Source organism: Acartia tonsa, chromosome 7 (genome assembly GCF_053477335.1).
Source record: "Acartia tonsa isolate MP-2025a chromosome 7, ASM5347733v1, whole genome shotgun sequence".
Classification (NCBI taxonomy): Eukaryota; Metazoa; Arthropoda; class Copepoda; order Calanoida; family Acartiidae; genus Acartia; species Acartia tonsa.
Genome location: NC_137266.1, coordinates 4,823,033 through 4,842,616, shown reverse-complemented (window position 1 = coordinate 4,842,616; position 19,584 = coordinate 4,823,033). Strand labels below are relative to the sequence as shown.

At 35.9% G+C, this 19,584-nt stretch overlaps 2 protein-coding genes across 7 annotated transcripts in view; both read right to left on the bottom strand.

Annotated features, from left to right (window-relative positions):
* Positions 1-7,788, bottom strand: part of Alg3 (Alg3, alpha-1,3- mannosyltransferase) — a 26,347-nt gene extending 18,559 nt beyond the window's left edge. For 4 of the 6 annotated variants that reach the window (XM_080167301.1, XM_080167300.1, XM_080167304.1 and 1 more), the window contains exons 1-8: positions 7,649-7,787; positions 6,418-6,484; positions 5,387-5,457; positions 4,872-4,929; positions 4,504-4,568; positions 3,583-3,661; positions 2,717-2,770; positions 1,229-1,333 (exon numbers count right to left, since the gene is read on the bottom strand). In XM_080167301.1, coding sequence (XP_080023427.1) covers positions 1,229-1,333; positions 2,717-2,770; positions 3,583-3,661; positions 4,504-4,568; positions 4,872-4,929; positions 5,387-5,457; positions 6,418-6,484; positions 7,649-7,738 — 589 coding nt within the window. In that variant the 5' untranslated portion in view covers positions 7,739-7,787. Of the gene's footprint in view, positions 1-1,228; positions 1,334-2,716; positions 2,771-3,582; positions 3,662-4,503; positions 4,569-4,871; positions 4,930-5,386; positions 5,458-6,417; positions 6,485-7,648 lie in introns of all 6 variants that reach the window. The other 2 variants (XM_080167299.1, XM_080167302.1) reach the window with 1 other exon arrangement.
* Positions 7,766-19,584, bottom strand: part of Prp19 (pre-mRNA processing factor 19) — a 21,266-nt gene continuing 9,447 nt past the window's right edge. Inside the window, exons 7-14 of the mRNA XM_080167298.1 lie at positions 17,863-17,960; positions 16,999-17,185; positions 16,734-16,822; positions 15,957-16,055; positions 10,282-10,375; positions 9,322-9,550; positions 8,392-8,557; positions 7,766-8,184 (exon numbers count right to left, since the gene is read on the bottom strand). Coding sequence (XP_080023424.1) covers positions 8,506-8,557; positions 9,322-9,550; positions 10,282-10,375; positions 15,957-16,055; positions 16,734-16,822; positions 16,999-17,185; positions 17,863-17,960 — 848 coding nt within the window. The 3' untranslated portion in view covers positions 7,766-8,184; positions 8,392-8,505. The remainder of the gene's footprint in view (positions 8,185-8,391; positions 8,558-9,321; positions 9,551-10,281; positions 10,376-15,956; positions 16,056-16,733; positions 16,823-16,998; positions 17,186-17,862; positions 17,961-19,584) is intronic.

The following is a 19,584-nucleotide window of genomic DNA, read 5'->3' as shown; positions in this document are numbered from 1 at the left end:
CCCAGTCAGCGATTGAGGAGAGGTGGGAGTTGATGGATTCAACTGACTGGGGGATGTCAGGAGAGGAGTGGAAGGAGTTAAGGTCGTCGGCATAGGAGGAGGTGAGGGCAGGGGGAATGTGGGGGGCATCTGCTATGTAGAAGTTGAAGAGGACAGGGGAGATAACAGAGCCTTGGGGGACACCGGTATGGACGATTTTAGGAGAGGCATTGGTGTTTTGGTAGGAACAGAAAGCCATCCTGCCACGCAAGTAGCAGGACAGCCATCTGATGATGTTAGGATGAAGGTTGGAGGAGGAGATTTTTTGGAGAAGGAGGTGGATGGGGATGCAGTCAAATGCTTTGGAAAGGTCGATGGAGGCAACAGTTGTGCGGCTGGGAGGGAGGTTTTGGTTGAAGCCATTGGCAATGGTGGTGGAAAGGTTGAGGAGGGAGGAGGTGGTGGAGTGGAGGGGTTTAAATCCATGTTGTGAGGGGTGGGTGGAAAGGGATTGTTTTAGGTAGGGAAGGAGTAGGCGTTCAAGGACTTTTGCAGCAGGACAGAGGAGGGAGATTGGGCGGTAGGAGGTGGAGAGGTCAGGGGGTTTACCAGGTTTGAGGAGGGCAATGATTTTGGATAGTTTCCAAATGGCAGGGATGTTAGCAGCGGAGATGGAGAGGTTGAAAAGTTTGGTGAGGTAGGAAATGCCATTTGGACCAAGGTGTTTGAGGTGAAGGATGTTAAGGTTGTCAGGGCCAAGTGCAGAGGAATTGGAGGAATTTTTAATTGCTTCAAGGACAAGGGCAGGGGTGAATGGTTGGAAGTCTCTGTTAAGGTGGTTACGGCGGCGAATTTTGCGGATGATTTTTCTGGAGAAAGGGTTTGAAGTGTGGCGGGAGACAGAGGTGAATTCACTTCCCCTGGTTGTATAAAATCAAATGGGAGATTATTGAGTGGTTTGTATTCTTAATAGTCACGTACATAATATCTGTACTGTCCTTATTTCAAGCTCCTCTACAGAAAGCGTAATTTTTTAAGCTGACTTAATTTGGGACACCTACCATACTTGGCGAGGGCGAGGTAATAAATAGTAGCTCCCTTGAGACATAATGTACTTGAGCGTGGAGTTTGGTAGCCCTAATGGCTATACAAAAGTGTCTCGTGCTATTTAGGTCCAAAGACTGAAAAATAATGGCTACACACACACACACACACATAGGATCCTAGTCAACACAATAATATTACTTACCCAAGGACCAATACTCGTCCAGGAACATGTTAATTGCCGCGTACAGGAACAGGACGGCAACAGGATCATTAAACAGTCTCAGCACAAATATTGAATGTATTCTGTTCAAAATAGCATAGTTTTATTTTTGTTTGTAAGTGAAGATTTTTATTATTCTGTCAGTATGTCCGGTGAATCAGGGTATTTCAATCACTACCGAACTGATTAAGTCCTCCTTTTTAAGGGAGATAATTTCACATGGGTGCCAGGATGATTTAAGCAATTTTATATTCAGATTTTAGCCCTGGGATGGTTTAAAGCTATTTTTTGCCCCTTGCTTACTTACCATTTCATTATAGAGCCCTTAGATAGTGGCACAGCCGTTAGTGAAATTGGGAAATAAATTCTGTAACAAGTTTGAGTCTTTTGGGACATGGTATCTCGACAAGAATCTGACATAACAGCAATTGAAACAATCCCTCCTATTTCTTGAGTGGTTCAAATACAAAATGACAAGCTTCTGACATACCATCCTCCCAATTTCACAAGAGGTTACAAAATATAAAATAACAAGCTCTTGACAAATAAATCCTGCTCCATATTTATTAAATGGCAAGTACAAGATGCAAGATGCTTATATAAAAGTATAGAAAAGTCGATACTTAAATTTACAAGTAGATGTATTAGGAACAAAATTCTAATATTTTTAATGCTAAAAATAAGTTAGGTATGTAATCTAAAATTTTTGTTACACAATCAGTACAAATACTTAAGTAGGAGAATTTTAGTTTGATTCTTCAAATCTGGAAATGGATAAGTGTTGAAAAAATTAACGATTTGGTATTCAATAATCAGTGTAAAACAGAAACAAACTAACATATGAAAAAGAGTGCTGCTTTTTAGCCATTTATAAGATCTTACAGGACACACACACCATCAATCAACCAATTACTTTACCTATTACTTTCGTAGTTTAGGTGTAATTTAAAATAATAAAAAACTAGTGATGGGAATCCGGATCCGGAATCCGAATCCGGAATCCGGAATCCGCCCAATTTTCGGCCAATTTTGGAATCCGAATCCGGATCCGGAATCCGTTTTTTATAGCGGATTCCGGATTCTAAATTGGTAGGCTAAATTTAATTTAAATAGGTTAGAAAATACCAAGCCCATTTTTAGGACATACGTAGCACTTAAATTTTTAAATTTACTAATGTGATGTAAATGTTTTAATTATGCTGGAAGTCAACACTTTAAACAAATCAAGGCTTCAACCAAGTAACATAGTGATAAATTAACGAAAAAAGCTATCCCTCTGTGACGGACGGCCTTTTAAAATACTGCTAGAATCCGGAATCCGAATCCGGAATCCGCCAAAAATAAGAATCCGGAATCCGCAAGAATCCGTCACTTTTTTTGACGGATTCCTTCAGAATCCAGAATCCGAATCCGGCCCAAAATTTCGACGGATTCCCATCCCTATAAATTAAAAAAACATTGTATTCCTGTATGAAGTTAGAGATAGAAGTGCGTATAAGTAAGGAGGCAGTTTTCTTGTTCGAACTGAAAAAATAAAGAAAATTTTATTTTTAAATATTATTATACATAGGGGGGAGGCGGATGAGCCACTTTTTGAAACCAAAACTAAAAGTAAAAAAAAACTCAACTAAAAAAAGAGTTATGAGGTCTGAGATTTTGCATGGCAGTTGCTTTATAGGGTTACAATATGGAACAGTAAAGAAACGGCGGCGCAACCGCCGAAAACCGCCGAGAAATTGCAAAAAAAAATTCGGCGGGAAACGGCGGTTTTCGGCGGTTGCGCCGCCGTTTCTTCACAGTTCCATATTGTACCCCTATAAAGCAACTGCCATGCAAAATCTCAGACCTGTAACTCTTTTTTTAGTTGAGTTCCTTTGTTGACTTTTAGTTTTGGTTTCAAAAAGTGGCTCATCCGCCTCCCCCCTTTATTTCACTTAAAAATGTACCTACGCATGATGAATTATAAAAAGTTACTATTATCTTCGAGTATAGACGAATAACTTGAAATCTTATTTTTTTGAGAACATGGTATTTTAGGTCTTGAAAAGCATACAATTGGAGAAAAGCTAATAGATATTATTTTAATTGCTGGAAAAGGTGAAAGCAATACGACTTTGGCTTTTTTAAAAAAGGGGAGGTAGGTTGTGCTAAAATTTCGCAAAGGTGGGAGTTTTAAAGCTTCCACTTTTCTAAATAATTGTATCTTTTAGAACAAATAACATTAAAGATATGTCTATATCTTGAAGAAAAAAAGTTTTAAAATTAATCCTACTACAACTGACATAGGCTAGTGATACATAGAGTAGCTGTGCTACAAACCAAATATTTGAACTTACCTAATATTCTAAAAACTAGAGCTAGATTAATCAGATACAATGCACAGAAAATATACTGGGCTAACAAAACATTCTTTCCCTAAAATAAAATAATTGTCTTTTATTTGTGGATGTTTATTCCGTTAAACTAAATAAAAAAAACACATGAAACAAGGATGACAACATCCATAAGTAGACAAGCTAGACAAGCATAAAAATCATGGATAAAGCAGATGTTCCAGTGTTCATAAAATAGAAAACACATTTCCCACATAGCGTCACAGACTGACGGACATAGTGAACTATACAGTAGATTCGCTTCTATAAAGTAAAAAAGTACTAGGTTAGTTACAAAATTTTCAATGCACATATAGCGACTAGTGTAAAAAAAATTCTAATCCGCATCATAATCCATTTTGGATTAGTTCGACAATATTTGATTCCTTGTCTGAATCCCAAATTAGTGTACTTTAGACTCAGATTCGTCTTGAATCCCAATTCGTTTATTCAAAATCCGAATTGCTTTTTCTGTAAATCATTGATAATCATATCCAGGGTTTCAGATCCGCATTGATTTTTTGCGGATCCGGATCCTCAAAATTTGGTCAGTGCGGATCCGGATCCTTGACAATAAAAATAAAATCACCAAACCTTTCAAAAGTATATATTCTTTAATTCGAAGTCAAAAATACTTTTAATTTTCAAGTCTGACCCTAAACCTTAAAGATTGGCTCTCATCAAGAGAATGTCTGAGATTGTATATAAATTTAGGTAGATTTTTTCCTTTTTTCTGCATTTTTTTGAGTCCAAGGATCCGGATCCGGATCCTTGGACTCGAAAATATGCGGATCCTTGCGGATCCGGATCCGAAACCCTGATCATATCTATTGAAAAAAATCATTGTCTCTCTCACTTTTCCGACGGTCAAGTTTTTGGGCTCACCTGACTCGTGATTGTGTACAGTAATAAATAAATCCAAACAAAACCGCCAGGATAGACCAAAGGTCCTGAAAACAAAATTTAATTACTAATAAATTCATCTATAAGTAGGAAAGCTTAGAACATATCTCAAACCAGATTGAAATTACAATACAATCTTTACAAGTGACTGAACAATAAATAGAAAGCAGCTGTCCTGATGTCAAATTAATCTTTAAAGCAAGGGAAATAAGTCGACTTTTTATCATTATTAAGCAGTTGAAAAACTTTCTTTTCCGCTTACAGCAACATCATCGGAACAATGATACAAGTCATTTAAACTTTTAAACTATGGATTAGCTATGCTAGTTAGAGCAAAAAATAATGAAAACCTGTATCTCCCTTAAGCTGGGCGTAATCGTAGGTACCATTCTTAACTCCTTCCACTTCCTGCAGGGTAAATAGTTTATAAGAAATGGAAAACCAATAGAAATATTAGTAGATGGTTTTACCCCCTCACCCCTCCCCCCATTTTCTGGGAAAATAAAGGAGAATTTCATGCAAGGAGTTGCCTCATTTCGGCAGTTTCCCTCAAAAGTGCCCAGTCGAGCAAAGAAAACCCAACCACATAATTTTGAAAAGAATTTTAACTAAAAGGATAATAGTTGTGTATTTCTGCAGAGTTAAGGCCTCTGCAGGAGGTGAGGCATTATTAATAGGGTTGGGCCGTATACTTTTTTGGCCGGATATCTGGTATCCGAATAGCTTCAATATCCGGTATCAAGTAGGATATTGGAAATGGCCGGATATCCGGCTCAACCCATACTATAAAAACTACATCCCTCGATTGTAATAATAACATATGATACTCTAACTATAGCGTAGCTACTATACTATAAATGTTCACCTGCATGTAAGCAATCCAGTCTATTTCTGTGTATCTTACTTTGTTTATTACTATTACATTTATCACCAATTCTATCAACATTTTTTATTTGATTTTGTATTAAAAGCAGAGGGAGGAAGGACTCCTGTAAATTTCACTGGTACCCAAAGTTTTTCTAGCAAGGAAGGGGGAAAAATGGAAAAATATTTTCAGAACTCTTTTTTTATTCATATTATCCCCTCTCCCATATATTCTTTTAGTTTTTTTCACCAAGAAGGAGGAGAGAAAAATGGAAAAATGTTTTCAGTGTTAAATTTTTATCTTAATTTTCTCATCATTTTTAATTTTCCCCCCCAAACCTCATATTTTTAATTTTTACCCCCCCCCCCCCCCCCTTAGCTGTTTCAAATTTGCATAATATACACCCCGGCCCTTTCGTAACTTTAATAGGAGTTTTACCAATAATCAAAGCTTTAAGTTTTATCAAATATTTTGATAAAGTCTAAAGAACAAATTAATGATTAATTTCATTAAGCCTAATGGATACAAACTAAAGTAATAATTAGTGATGGCAATCCGTCGAATTTTTTGGCCGGATTCGGATTCTTAAAAGAATCCGTCAAAAAAAGTGGCGGATTCCGGATTCGGATTCTAGCAGTATTTTAAAAGGCTTTTTTAAAAAAAATAAATGAAGCATCAAAAGCTGTGAAATGAAAATAAATATATTTTGATGTCCTGTGACCACTGTACTACAGCCAATTAGAGAGGTGAGGGGTGGGGGGGGGGGGGGGGGTGACTTTGGCTTCAAAAAGAGGGAGTTGAAAGAAAAACTCAAGACGCTAATTTTAGCCTACCAATTACAAATTCGGAATCCGCTATTAAAAAACGGATTCCGGATCCGGATTTCAAAATTGGCCCAAAAATTGGGCGGATTCCGGATCCGGATTGCCAACCCTAGTGATAATCAAGTTATCTGTCTTTTACATCCATGTGCACGTGCAGTGCAGGTTTAAGGCTATTTTTAAACCCTAAAACAATCCAAATAAAATTGCCTAAAGCTAAGAGAACGCCAGCAGCCAAACTTGCATATTCTGGATCAACAAACAGCTTCTTCAAATCCTTAAATCAGATATGAGTTATCTACCGCATCGCATTATTGACAATTTTCCGCGGAAAATTCTCCATAATACATTATTGCATTAAATGATTTTTCAGAAGATATTAATCGGATTCGAAGCCACGCTGGAAAATCATGTATCGTCTCTTACTATTCTGATTAAAAGATTCTATTTTCGTTACAGATCGATGTAATAAATATATCCTTATAATAAAGTAACAAGAGGTTTGTCTGTACCACAGAATCGATATGGTTCTCCTTTACAGGGTAGCTTTTCATAGGTCCATAACTATTTTGGGGAAGGGTACCACCCTCGCAAGAGAAATCGTCCCTAGAAAGTCACCCAAACAAAAAAATTCTTTATAAATCTGAATTGATTTATCGAATTTAACTAGCTCCTCAAGTGCCCCTAGGGGCGTAGCCTCTAGTTTATTACAAAACCGTAAACGTATCCTCCAATAATGATTCCAATCTTTAAAAGGGGTGATTTTTATATCATTTGAGATCACGTCCATTTTCTTACATTCATTGGTTCTACCAAAGTCTCAAGGTTGTAATATAATTTTTCATCAATCCTTCCAAAGGGTAAAACACATCAAACGACATTATTTCAGCAAACTAAACGAGGCTTAACTCATTAAGGGGGGGGGGGAGTTCTGACACATTTGCGTAAACCTGGTATATAGGCTTTATCTTTGGACTGAGAGGATAGGTTATAAGGGATAAAATCATTCTTATATGATAAATTTTCCCAAGTTTTAAGATTTTTTGGATAGGCCTCCAGGTTCCGGAGCTCCAGGCCTCCTGGTGGTCTTTGTGTACAGGTAAAAAAAAATTTTTTTTGAAGAGTTAAAAGTCAGCTTATGAAACAAAATATGCATGTTTTTTCTTCAAATATGTGAATAACATTTAAAAAGATGCATATTTTGTTTTATAAGTTGACCTCTAACTCTTAATTTTTTTTTTTCATTTTTACCTGTACAATACATAGACCACCTGGAGGCCTATCCAAAAATCTTAAAAATGGGAAAATTCATCATATAAGAATGATTTTATCCCTAATAACCTATCCTCTCAGTCAAAAGATAAAGCCAATATACCAGGTTTACGCAAATGTGTCATAACTTCCCCCCCCCCCCTTACACTCCTACTATCTGGTTCATTACCTTGTAGCTGTTAATGCCCTGAATAAAGCCAGCAAAAAATGGACGCGACGGCTTTTTCACCCTTCCCCCACTACCTCGTGGGGGCGCCATTTTAGAGATCCTTTTCCTAATAATAAATCTGAAAAAATGCAATTTAAAATGGTGTAGGTATTGATACAATAAACACGAAAAATTGAAACTTTCAAATTTTATTATTCAACATTTCTACACAACGTTGAGTTGTACAATTTGTACATTTTCTACAAATAATTCTCGTGAATTTTAATTTTAAAATATCCAAAATACAAAATATCTTATTTTAAAAGATTTAAATTTTATTAAACAAAAATAAGAAGATTTAAAGTGCATAATCGTAGCAAATCTCTTAACATACATACTTCAAAATAAAAATAGTTTAAATCTTTCATCCTTGTCTAAATAGTTTTTTTCTGTAGAATATTCTTAAGGTTTTTAAAAATAAACAGTTTCAAAGATATTTTACCCATGATCCGAGTATAAATACTAAAAAAACACCATTTTGAAAAATCGCCAGGGAGCTTTTGAAAGGGTAATCGAAGATAATTTTTATTTCATTCCAATGTAAGAATTTAAAATTAAATTTTTAAAATTAAAAATTGATTTTTTTCTCTTGTTGTGCTATGATATTAATTAAAGGAAAGAAATCTTAAAGTCTACAAATTAAAGAATTAAGATAAAATATTTTTTTTAATTGGAAGTAAGCATAAAATTCATCCGCAATTGACCTATCAATAAAACCCTGGGTTAAAACAATAATATATTTACATTCATGAATTAATAAGGTACAAGATTGAAAACAACAAAAAAAACGCGGCAAAATAAATTGCTATAAAGATGAATTAAGAGCTGTAAATCTTGAGTGTACGATCCATAGATGTTGAAGCAATGTATCTGAAACAAACAGAATAAGATTAGTTTTATTAAAAACGTACATCTTTGTAACTACAATAAATGTATCTTGGAGACCTTTTTCGTCAGCTGGAAAAGTGCTTTTTGCTCTTTTGTAGCGACTTGGCTGTGTTAATATTTACGATGCTATGGGTTAATATTCAAAGACCCAATTGAAAGCCGGCACAGGATCCACGGGGTGGCGACATACAGTTTTTTAACCCCTTCCTCCTCTATTGTTTTACTTTAATATCCCTACGGCTACAAAAGTTAATGAAAATCATATGAAAAACGGCTAGAAACACAGACAGACAATCACAAAGACACCCTGATTCTTCAAGTTTTCATTTAGAATGGGGTAAAAATCGTCTTTTAAATTGTAAAAAAAATTTAAAGGGATAGTTGCATAAAGTGCATTTAACAAGTGTGATTGCAAGCATAAGTTACAAGAATACCATCATATATGATACTGTACTACGATAAATAGAAATCAATTTGGCACCACCAAAATTGTCATCATGCTGTTTTTGTGAAAAAGGGACAGCCATTAATGATGCATAAATAAAAAAAATATGATTTTCAAGTCTTGATATATTTAAAACTACCTGGCAGAAAATTGAAATTCTTTCAAATATATCTCCTGTATATGTAGTTCAAACTATTGAAATGAAAACAAATATGCAGTTCACTAAATTCTAGTTTGAATGCACTTTGTGCAACTACCTCTTTAGTTCAAACGTTCAAGTCCAAAACTAATAATTGCATACCTGGCGTTATCACCGAACCTCACGCCAGTGGCAGTGGCAGTATGATCGTGCATGACCAGCAGCTCGTTCCACTGTTTACACAGGAACACGCGGACATCTGTACCAGCTACAGCCAGGTAGCTGCCAGACCTGTCAAAGCTGAGATCCTTGACCTCGTATCCTTCCTCCAGCTGGATGGTCTTGAAGTTCTTCAGCTTACGCAAATCCCACAGCTTGATGCAACTGTCCTCTGAAAGAAAAGGGTCATTATTATTTTTCTTTGTTTTGTAGATAATTGTCTTTGAAAAAAAACACAAAATAAAGAAAATAGAATAAAAAACATCTAAAAGTAGCGACACAAAATCAGTAAATATACAACTGCAATGCAAAATTAACAAAGCCATTTTGCAAGAATTTTACATTGGTTTTATGGAGCATGAACGACAGACCGACGGACAAAGTTAGTTAAATGCTCATCAGTATAAAGAATGTTACTTCTGTCTATTTAAAATTGCAGAAAATCTTGGACTGACGGGCATTTTGAATCGATGATAAGCTTTGCTACTAAAAACAACTAAGGCCATACAAACTACATATATTTCGTTTGTCCGTTTAGATCTCGCCAAACAAACTAAACCTATTTAGTTCTTCATTTTAGAGAAGCTTCACATATGTCTAAAATTAGTTTTGTTATTGCTCTAAGGGCTATTTAATCCCCCTCCCTGCAAGGGCACACCCGCTAGTGTTTTAAAACATCAGCTTTCCGAGGATATAAAAATGTACAATTATAAGACGAAAGACAGTTTTTTAGCGTCGAGATGCCGAATGCAAGGGCTAAAAAAATTGGTTTTAATCTTATGTTTTTACATTTTTATTCGTAGAAAACTGGATGTTGTACATAATTTTCAGTATGACTGAGAACCGGTTCTAATCCACCGGATATTAATTGGTTTCGAAGTGCGATACTGGAAAGCTGTATACCTGCAGCGCTGGCAACATGGTAACCGTTCTCCGAGAATGCCAGGGCAGAAATTGGCCCAGTATGGCCAGGGAAGTTGGCAACGTTGGTTCCTTCCTAGAATTAATAATAACAACTTATTATATAAGAATTTAAAAATTGTAAAAAATATTTCTAAGAGGAAAACGCCTTATTCTCAAATCTTTCACCCCACCCCCCCTCTCCTTCCCCCTATAACTACCAATAGTATTGGGAGAGGAATAATTTACTGTCCATATTTGAAAATATCCCTGTTAACCATGATTAATCCTACTCACTATTTTTAAATTATTGATTTTCTACCTACTGAAATATATTTCCGACTAACTCACTGGTATTTAGAATTAATCTAATAACAACCCATGAAAAATAAAATAATATGTGAATGTACTGTACATAAGTTTAAATAAGGAATTAGTGAAACGTAAGTTTTAACAAAACAAAAAAACCTGGTAGAACCTGAAAGTCGCTCCGTCCATATGTCTAGCAATATATTTTCGACATTTAACTGAATATTAGAGTAAAACAATGTATGTCCCCTTTTCGAGGACCCTGTGCCGACTTTCAATTGGGTCCTTGAAAATCTACCAACAACGCCGGAAATATTAAATATAAGTAAAAAGAGCAGAAAGCAATTTGCTTTGAAAAAGGCCCTAACAGTGGGATCGAGGTAGGTGTCTGGTTATACATCTATATTTATAGATTTACAGGGGTGTATATTCTACATGGGATCCCCGGCTCAGGAGGGGGGAAAAATAATAAAAAATAAGTGGTTGGAGGGAAAAAAATGTAAAAATTAAGAAAACTGAAAACATTTTTTCCATTTCCCCCCCTCCTTGGTGAAAAAAACTAAAAAAAGTGTGTGGTAGGAGGGAAAAAATTAAATAAAATAGAGTTCTTTAAATATTTTTCAATTTTCCCCCCTACTTGGTGAGAAAAAACTAGGGGGGGGAAAAAATAAAAAAATTTGTCGCCGGGGAAAAAAAAATCTTGTGCAGAATATACACCCATGTAGATTTATTAACTAAATTACATCCAATTTTACTGGTGAATAATTTTTAGCTAAAATTAATTTGATAGACCTTATCCCTTGTTACCGGCTTAAAGATCAATAATTTTATTGAAATATCTTATTTAACATTTCTAGTGAACGATTTAATGTGAGGTTTTGAAACCAAAAAAAATAAAAGAGAATTTATAAGTCAAAAACCTTCATTCTTTATTTCCCTACTAGCGGTTTCGGCCCTAGAGACGGCGGCGTTTTTTATTTTTGTCAATTTCTCTAGGGAGGGTGGTGGTACCTTCCCCCAAAATAGTTGTAAACCTTTACGGGATCTATGAGAAGCTACCCTGTTAAGGAGAACCCGATCGATTCAGTGCAGCGGTTAGCGAGATCCTACGGTACAGACAGACAAACAGCCACATTTATATTATAAGGATATACACTTATAAACGCGGATAGAACAGGGACGAAAATAATCATGCCTCTTGACTTAAATCTAGTGTGTAAAAGGGGGACGTAACTGAAGCTTTTTTGATGCTGGGGGGGGGGGTTTTCTCCGGAACCACTTGATGAACCGTGCAAATTTTTTGGACTTAAGCTTTTAGGGGTATGAACATCTTATGGTTTCAAAGTCCACCCCCTAGGGCCTACCCCCACCCCCTAGCCCCCCTAAAAATGAACCTAACCTTAATTTTCTCAGATACCATTTGACCAATAGGGATGATTTCTTAAACTTAAGCTTTTATGGTTATAAACTAACTTCTAGATTATAAGTCACCCCCCTATCGCAAACCCCTAGCCCTCCGGGGCTCAAAAAAATCCTAAAAATGAACCTAACCTTAATTTTCTCAGAAACCATTTGAACAATAGGGATGATTTCTTAAACTTAAGCTTTTATGATTATAAACTAACTCCTAGATCATAAGTCACACCTCTGCCTCCAACCCCTAGCCCTCCGGGGCTCCAAAAAACCCTAAAAATGAACCTAACTTAAATTTTCTCAGAAACCATTCGACCAATAGAGATGATTTCTCAAACTTAAGCTTTATGGTTATAAACTAACTTTTAGATTATAAGTCACCCCCCTGCCGCCAACCCCTAGCCCTCCGGGGCTCAAAAAATCCTAAAAATGAACCTAACCTTAATTTTCTCAGAAACCATTTGACCATTAGGCATGATTTCTTAAACTTGATCTTATATGATTATAAACTAACTCCTAGATTATAAGTCACCCCCCTGCCGCCAACCCCTAGCCCTCCGGGGCTCAAAAAACCCTAAAAATGTACCTAACCTTAATTTTCTCAGAAACCATTTGACCAATAGGGATGATTTCTTAAACTTAAACTTTTATGCTTATAAACTAACTATAGTTTAGAAGTCAACCCCCTGCCGCAAACCCATAGCCCTCCGGGGCTCAAAAAAACTCTAGAAATTAACCTAACCTTAATTTTCTCAGAAACCATATGATCAATACGTCAGATTTCTAGGACTTTTATTGTTTAGAAGTCACCCCCATGCCACCAACCCCTAGCCCTCCAGGGCTTCAAAAACCCTAAAAATGAACCTAACCTTAATTTTCTCAGAAACCATTCGACCAATAGAGATGATTTCTTAAACTTAAGCCTTTATGGTTATAAACTAGCTTTTGGTATAGAAGTCACCCCCCTGCCGCTAACCACTAGCCCTCCGGGGATAAAAAAAAGTCATAAAAATGAACCTAACCTTTATTTTCTCAGGAACCATTTGACCAATAGAGATGATTTCTCAAACTTAAGCCTTTATGGTTATAAACTAGCTTTTGGTATAGAAGTCACCCCCCTGCCGCTAACCCCTAGCCACCCGGGGATCAAAAAACCCATAAAAATGAACCTAACCTTTATTTTCTCAGAAACCATTTGACCAATAGAGGTGATTTCTTAAACTTAAGCTTTTATGCTTATAAACTAACTTATAGTTTAGAAGTCACCCCCCTGCCGCCCACCCCTGGCCCTCCAGGACTCCAAAAAAAACCAAAATGAACCTAACCTTAATTATCTCAGAAACCATTTGATCAATAGAGATGATTGCTTAAACTTAAGCTATAATGCTAATAAACTAACTTCTAGTTTAAAAGTCAACCCCCTGCCGCCAACCCCTAGCCCTCCGGGGCTCAAAAACCCTAAAAATGAACCTAACCTTTATTTTCTCAGAAACCATTTGATCAATAGATTCTTAAACTTAAGCTTTTATGCTTATATAACTTTTAGTTTAGAAGTCTTCCCACTCCTGCCGCCAACCCCTAGCCCTCCTGGGCTTTAAAAAAACCCTAAAAATGAACCTAACTGTAATTTTCTCAGAAACCATTTGATCAATAGAGATGTTTTTTTATGTGTATAAACTACTTTTTTGTTTGGCAGATATATGGTTATAAACTAAATTTTATTATAGAAGTCACCCATCCCATAGCCCCCCTGGGCTCAAATACCCCCTAAAAAATATACTTTAGCTTAAATTTCCAGTAATTTTTTTTAACATGCTTTTAGAAAAATAACCTAATCTCAGTTTTCTCAGGAACCGCATTATAAAATCATCCCTATTGGTCAAATGGTTTCTGAGTAAATTAAAGTTAGGTTCATTTTTAGGGTTTTTTTGAGCCCCGGAGGGCTAGGGGTTGGCGGCAGGGGGTGACTTATTATCTAGGAGTTAGTTTATAACCATAAAAGCTTAAGTTTAAGAAATCATCCTTATTGGTCAAATGGTTTCTGAGAAAATTAAGGTTAGGTTCATTTTTAGAATTTTTTTGAGCCCCAGAGGGCTAGGGGTTGGCGGCAGGGGGGTGACTTATAATCTAGAAGTTAGTTTATAGCCATAAAAGCTTTAGTTTAAGAAATCATCCCTATTGGTCAAATGGTTTCTGAGAAAATTAAAGTTAGGTTCATTTTTAGGGTTTTTTGGAGCCCCGGGGGGCTAATGGTTGGCGGCAGGGGGGTGACTTCTAATCTAGAAGTTAGTTTATAACCATAAAAGCTTAAGTTTAAGAAATCATCCCTATTGGTCAAATGGTTTCTGAGAAAATTTTAAGTTAGGGTCATTTTTAGGTTTTTTTTGGAGCCCTGGAGGGCTAGGGGTTGGCGGAAGGGGGGTGACTTCTAATCTAGAAGTTAGTTTATAACCATAAAAGCTTAAGTTTAAGAAATCATCCCTATTGGTCAAATGGTTTCTGAGAAAATTAAAGTTAGGTTCATTTTTAGGTTTTTTGGAGCCCCGGAGGGCTAGGGGTTGGCGGCAGGGGGGTGACTTCTAATCTAGAAGTTAGTTTATAACCATAAAAGCTTAAGTTAAAGAAATCATCCCTATTGGTCAAATGGTTTCTGAGAAAATTAAGGTTAGGTTCATTTTTAGGATTTTTTTGAGCCCCGGAGGGCTAGGGGTTGGCGGCAGGGGGGTGACTTCTAATCTAGAAGTTAGTTTATAACCATAAAAGCTTAAGTTTAAGAAATCATCTCTATTGGTCAAATGGTTTCTGAGAAAATTAAGGTTAGGTTCATTTTTAGGGGGGTTTTGAGCCCCGGGGGGCTAGGGGGTGGGGGTAGGGGGTTGACTTTGAAACCATAAGATGTTTATACCCCTAAAAGCTTAAGTCCAAAAAATTTGCACGGTTCATCAAGTGGTTCCGGAGAAAACCCCCCCCCCCAGCATCAAAAAAGCTTCAGTTACGTCCCCCTTTTGCCTTTGGTAGCTTGTAGACTTTTGGGGGTGTTGCAAAATAATTTTCCTGTATACACTACAGATTCAGAAGGGAATGAATGTGTTCTTAATTGCCGAAAGATCTTTACAACCAAAAGGAGTAGTTGCACGAAATGTATTTGTACTTAATTTAGTGAACCGCATATTTTTTCCTGGTTAATGGGTTAAACTCATAAGGAAAAAGGATAAGAGGATGAATACTCATCCCTTTTTCATGGTAAAATACTACTTCCCCATCCCTAAATTTAGAAGCAGACGAAAATCAAAAACCGCCCAGGGCTTTTTGTAAGTCAATCATAAATAATAATGTGAATAAAAAAAAAGCTATATTTAGCAAACAGCCGTGGGCGGTCAGAATCAGCTGAATGTTCATTATGAAAAAAATTTCCCCCTTTTTAGAAATAGAAGGATTCATCTTTCATGAACAAATTTTTTTAAATAAAAATAAAATTTATGTAATTTTTAATTAAAACATTAAAACGAAAATATCTAATCTAATATTCTTGCCCTAAATATGGAAATAGTAAATCGTAAAAAAATATTTTTTTTTCATAATTTTTAATCCTCCCATTTGAAAAGTAGTGGAATAGCAATAAATTTTCGCGCGGCAACAGCGCTGAGTAGGCCTCTAGGCCCACTGCCTATTTTCGTCTTCTAGTTGCTTCGATTCCTCTCTTTTATTTTTTCTCTATGGTTAAACTACATTTATATTGCATATATTTAGAAGAATTACAATTTTTTACCACTTTGTTTTTAAAATATCAAGACTTGAAAAAATGCAATTTAAAAAGTCGATTTTCAAGTTCACATATATTCCCCCCCCCCCTCCTTCGATGGGGATTTCTTGGAGAATATCCACACCTGCTACACCCCAAACACTCTCCCCTAAAAACCTAATTATAAAATATTACATGATATTTGAAGACTTACATTAAGGTACCAGATCTTGATATTTGCATCCTCAGTACCTGTACCGACCAGCAGACCGTCAGGATGGAACTGTGCGCAGGTCAGGGCAACACCATTATTCTAAACATAGACAAACTATTATTTTTCTTTGAAGGAAGCTCAATAAAGTTATAGTTATTTCTCGCATCGTATTATATACAGCTTTCCGCGGATATATAATGTACTACAGTTATAAGATTAAAACCAGTTTGTTTAAGCCCCGAGATGCCGATATCACGGGCTAAATAACTGATTTTAATCTTATAATTGTACATTTTTATATTCGTAGACGATTTTAGACATTTTTCCCCTATGACTGAGAACTGGTTCTAATCCACTGGAAATTAATCGGTTTCGAGTGAAAACGAGAAATATCATTATCTTATAATCAACCGTTAAGACACTGAAATTAGTTTTTACTGTTTTTTTAACCATTTTCAACTCCCAACAATATTCTTGAAACGTTAAGAGAGTATTTTTTGCAATTTGCGTTTAAAAATTTTAAAAATCAGTCAATCACAATGAAAGATTTAGTCAATTAAGATTATTGAATATACTCTAGTCATAGAAAAGTTGCAGTCATAGACGTGCAAGGGTGTGGTTAAAGGGGTTTTTACCACCCTCAAACTTTGAAGCCCCTCATTTGACCCTTCACAAAACTTTAAAAATACCCCCTCAAACCTAGGAAAACCCTCATTTTACACCTCTCAACATAAAAAGCTTAGACGTCCCTGGCTGAAGCGATTCAAATGTTGTTACCTGTGCGTTGACTCTGGAAATAAGTTTTCCCTGTCGAAGATCCGAGAATGCCCAGCATTGATCAGTAGATGTGGTCAACAAATAATCACCTAGATTAACAAGGAATATAATAATAATCAATTGACATCTACCCTGCCGATCGGTTCAGCGGTTAGCCAGATCCTACGGTACAGACAGACAGACATACAGACAGACATCGTTCTACTTAGTATTATAGATTTTAAAAGTGGAAGATCTGAATGATTGCAGATTAAACGTGATTTACCAGTAGCGTGAAGAGAGAGGCCAGTGATGGGACCGTCGTGGAGTCGCAGCATCTGTATAGTCTGGGCTGTCGGTACATTCCACACGCGCACAGTTGTATCGAATGAACCAGTGATGGCAGTGTCTTCTGTGGGATGGTAAACAACGCGGTTGACCTTCTTGGTATGACCCTTCAGGACAGCAACAACCTGAACAAGATCATAGTGGTTAATATCACAGCAGCCTTGGAACTTGAGCCGGTTGGGCGTAATCTTTTTATTTATTTGATCAAAATTACTTAAACTATCACTTTTATCAATGAAAAAAAACGAGAAAAGATGAACTGGCATGGAAGTATTTTTATTATTATTATCCAATTCACATAAGAATTTCGCTTGTTCCTGTAGCAAAGTTCAGACATATGTCCTTATTATAACTGGCATTACATATGCAATGCAATATAAACTAACATCCTATTACTTGCAAGCTTTCACAACCAGTATCATTCTTGTCACAAACTCCTGTAGGTATCTTGCTAATGTCTCAATTTAATTTTTAATAGCTGCGCAAAATATGGATATAATTTCCATACATATTTTGTCTCATAAGCTGACATCTAACTCTTAAAAAAATTTTTTTTTCATTTTCAACCGTTAAGAGACTCAGACCACCTGGAGGCCTGAGCTCCGGAACCTGGAGGCCTATCCAAAAAATCTTAAATCTGGGGGAAATTCATCATATAAGAATGATTTTATCCCTAATAACCTATCCTCTCAGTCCAAAGATAAAGCCTATACACCAGGTTTACGCAAATGTGTTAGAACCCCCCCCCCCCTTTATCCCATGGAACATTCTATAACATGTAAGAGCTGTGACAAAGACAAACCTGTTCCAAGTCCTTGTTGAAAACAGTGGCATTCTTGTCAGCGCCTCCAGTGAGGATCTTGCTTGTGTCTCTAGCATAGATATCAACAGCCAAGATACCTAAAATTAAATTATAATTACAAAAATAGCCGTTTTTTTGCTATTTTTAGGGCAAATCTGCCATAAAGAGAGAGGTCATTTTCTAGTAAATCCCGTAAAGGTGTGTGTTATAAGGCCTAAAAATAGTAGTAGAACGATAAGGTGCTCTATATATTTGTATTCCCTATTGAATAGAACAATAGGGAAATTTTTTATTTTTTTTTTATAACCGTACATGGAATATCTTTAAAAAATACGAAATTTCTATCAAACGCTTTGTTTGGCTCAAACTGACAAAAATTTTAAAAAAATATAATTATAATAATAATGTTTTCTATAGGTACAAGGTAAAGGTTAAGAACAATCTATACCATTAAACAAAGGAAGAAGTCATTCTTTACAGGTTGATTTATTATAATTAGGGATGGGAATCCGTCGAATTTTTGGGCCGGATTCGGATTCCGGATTCTGAAGGAATCCGTCAAAAAAAGTGACGGATTCTTGCGGATTCCGGATTCTTATTTTTGGCGGATTCCGGATTCGGATTCCGGATTCTAGCAGTATTTTAAAAGGCCGTCCGTCACAGAGTGATAGCTTTTTTCGTTAATTTATCACTATGTTACTTAGTTGAAGCCTTGATTTGTTTAAAGTGTTGACTTCCAGCATAACTAAAACATTTACATCACATTAGTAATTATTAAAATTTGTTATGTAGAAAATTTTTTTTTATCTTTGCCTTCAAACAGAGGGAGTTGTAAGAAAAAAGACGGTAATTTTAGCCTACCAATTTAGAATCCGGAATCCGCAATAAAAAACGGATTCCGGATCCGGATTCGGATTCCAAAATTGGCCGAAAATTGGGCGGATTCCGGATTCCGGATTCGGATTCCGGATCCGGATTCCCATCACTAATTATAATTATATTTTTTTATTTGTGTCAGTTTGAGCCAAACAAAGCGTTTGATAGAAATTTCAGATATTCCAGGTACGGTTATCAAAAAAAAAAAAAAAATTTCTTCCCTATTGTTCTATTCAATAGGAAATACAAATATATAGAGCACCTTATCGTTCTACTACTATTTTTGGGCCTTATAACACACACCTTTACGGGATTTACTAGAAAATGACCTCCCTCTTATGTAGGAATCAACTTTTTGAAACATATTTTTGCTTTATATCATGTGAAATGATAAAAAAAATTTTAGTTACAGCAACTAGCGGCTAGAACCGTTTGAAAACGTTTTGGAGCAGCTAAAAGTATTATGTATCATGTATTATAGAGAATAATCATAAGTAATACAATACATTTAATCAGGACAATAATGGAAATTAGAAAAAAATTTCGAAAGCATGTATAAAAACAAGGATGACAACAGCCATAAAAGCGAAGCACTGAAACGATAGGACAAACGGACATTAACACTTGTATACTTTCAGAACTGAATAATCAGAATACAAATGTATAAGAATCGAAGCAAAATTGTAACTTTGTAAGTAAATTTGTTGAAAAACTGCTTGATACAGGATAATGTTTATAAACATTCTTACATTTATAGGACTTGATTATAGAGTTGCTTCGCTTATAACATTATACTTTGTTGTCCCAGGAATCGATATACTAAAAATCAGATCAATCGGATGATTA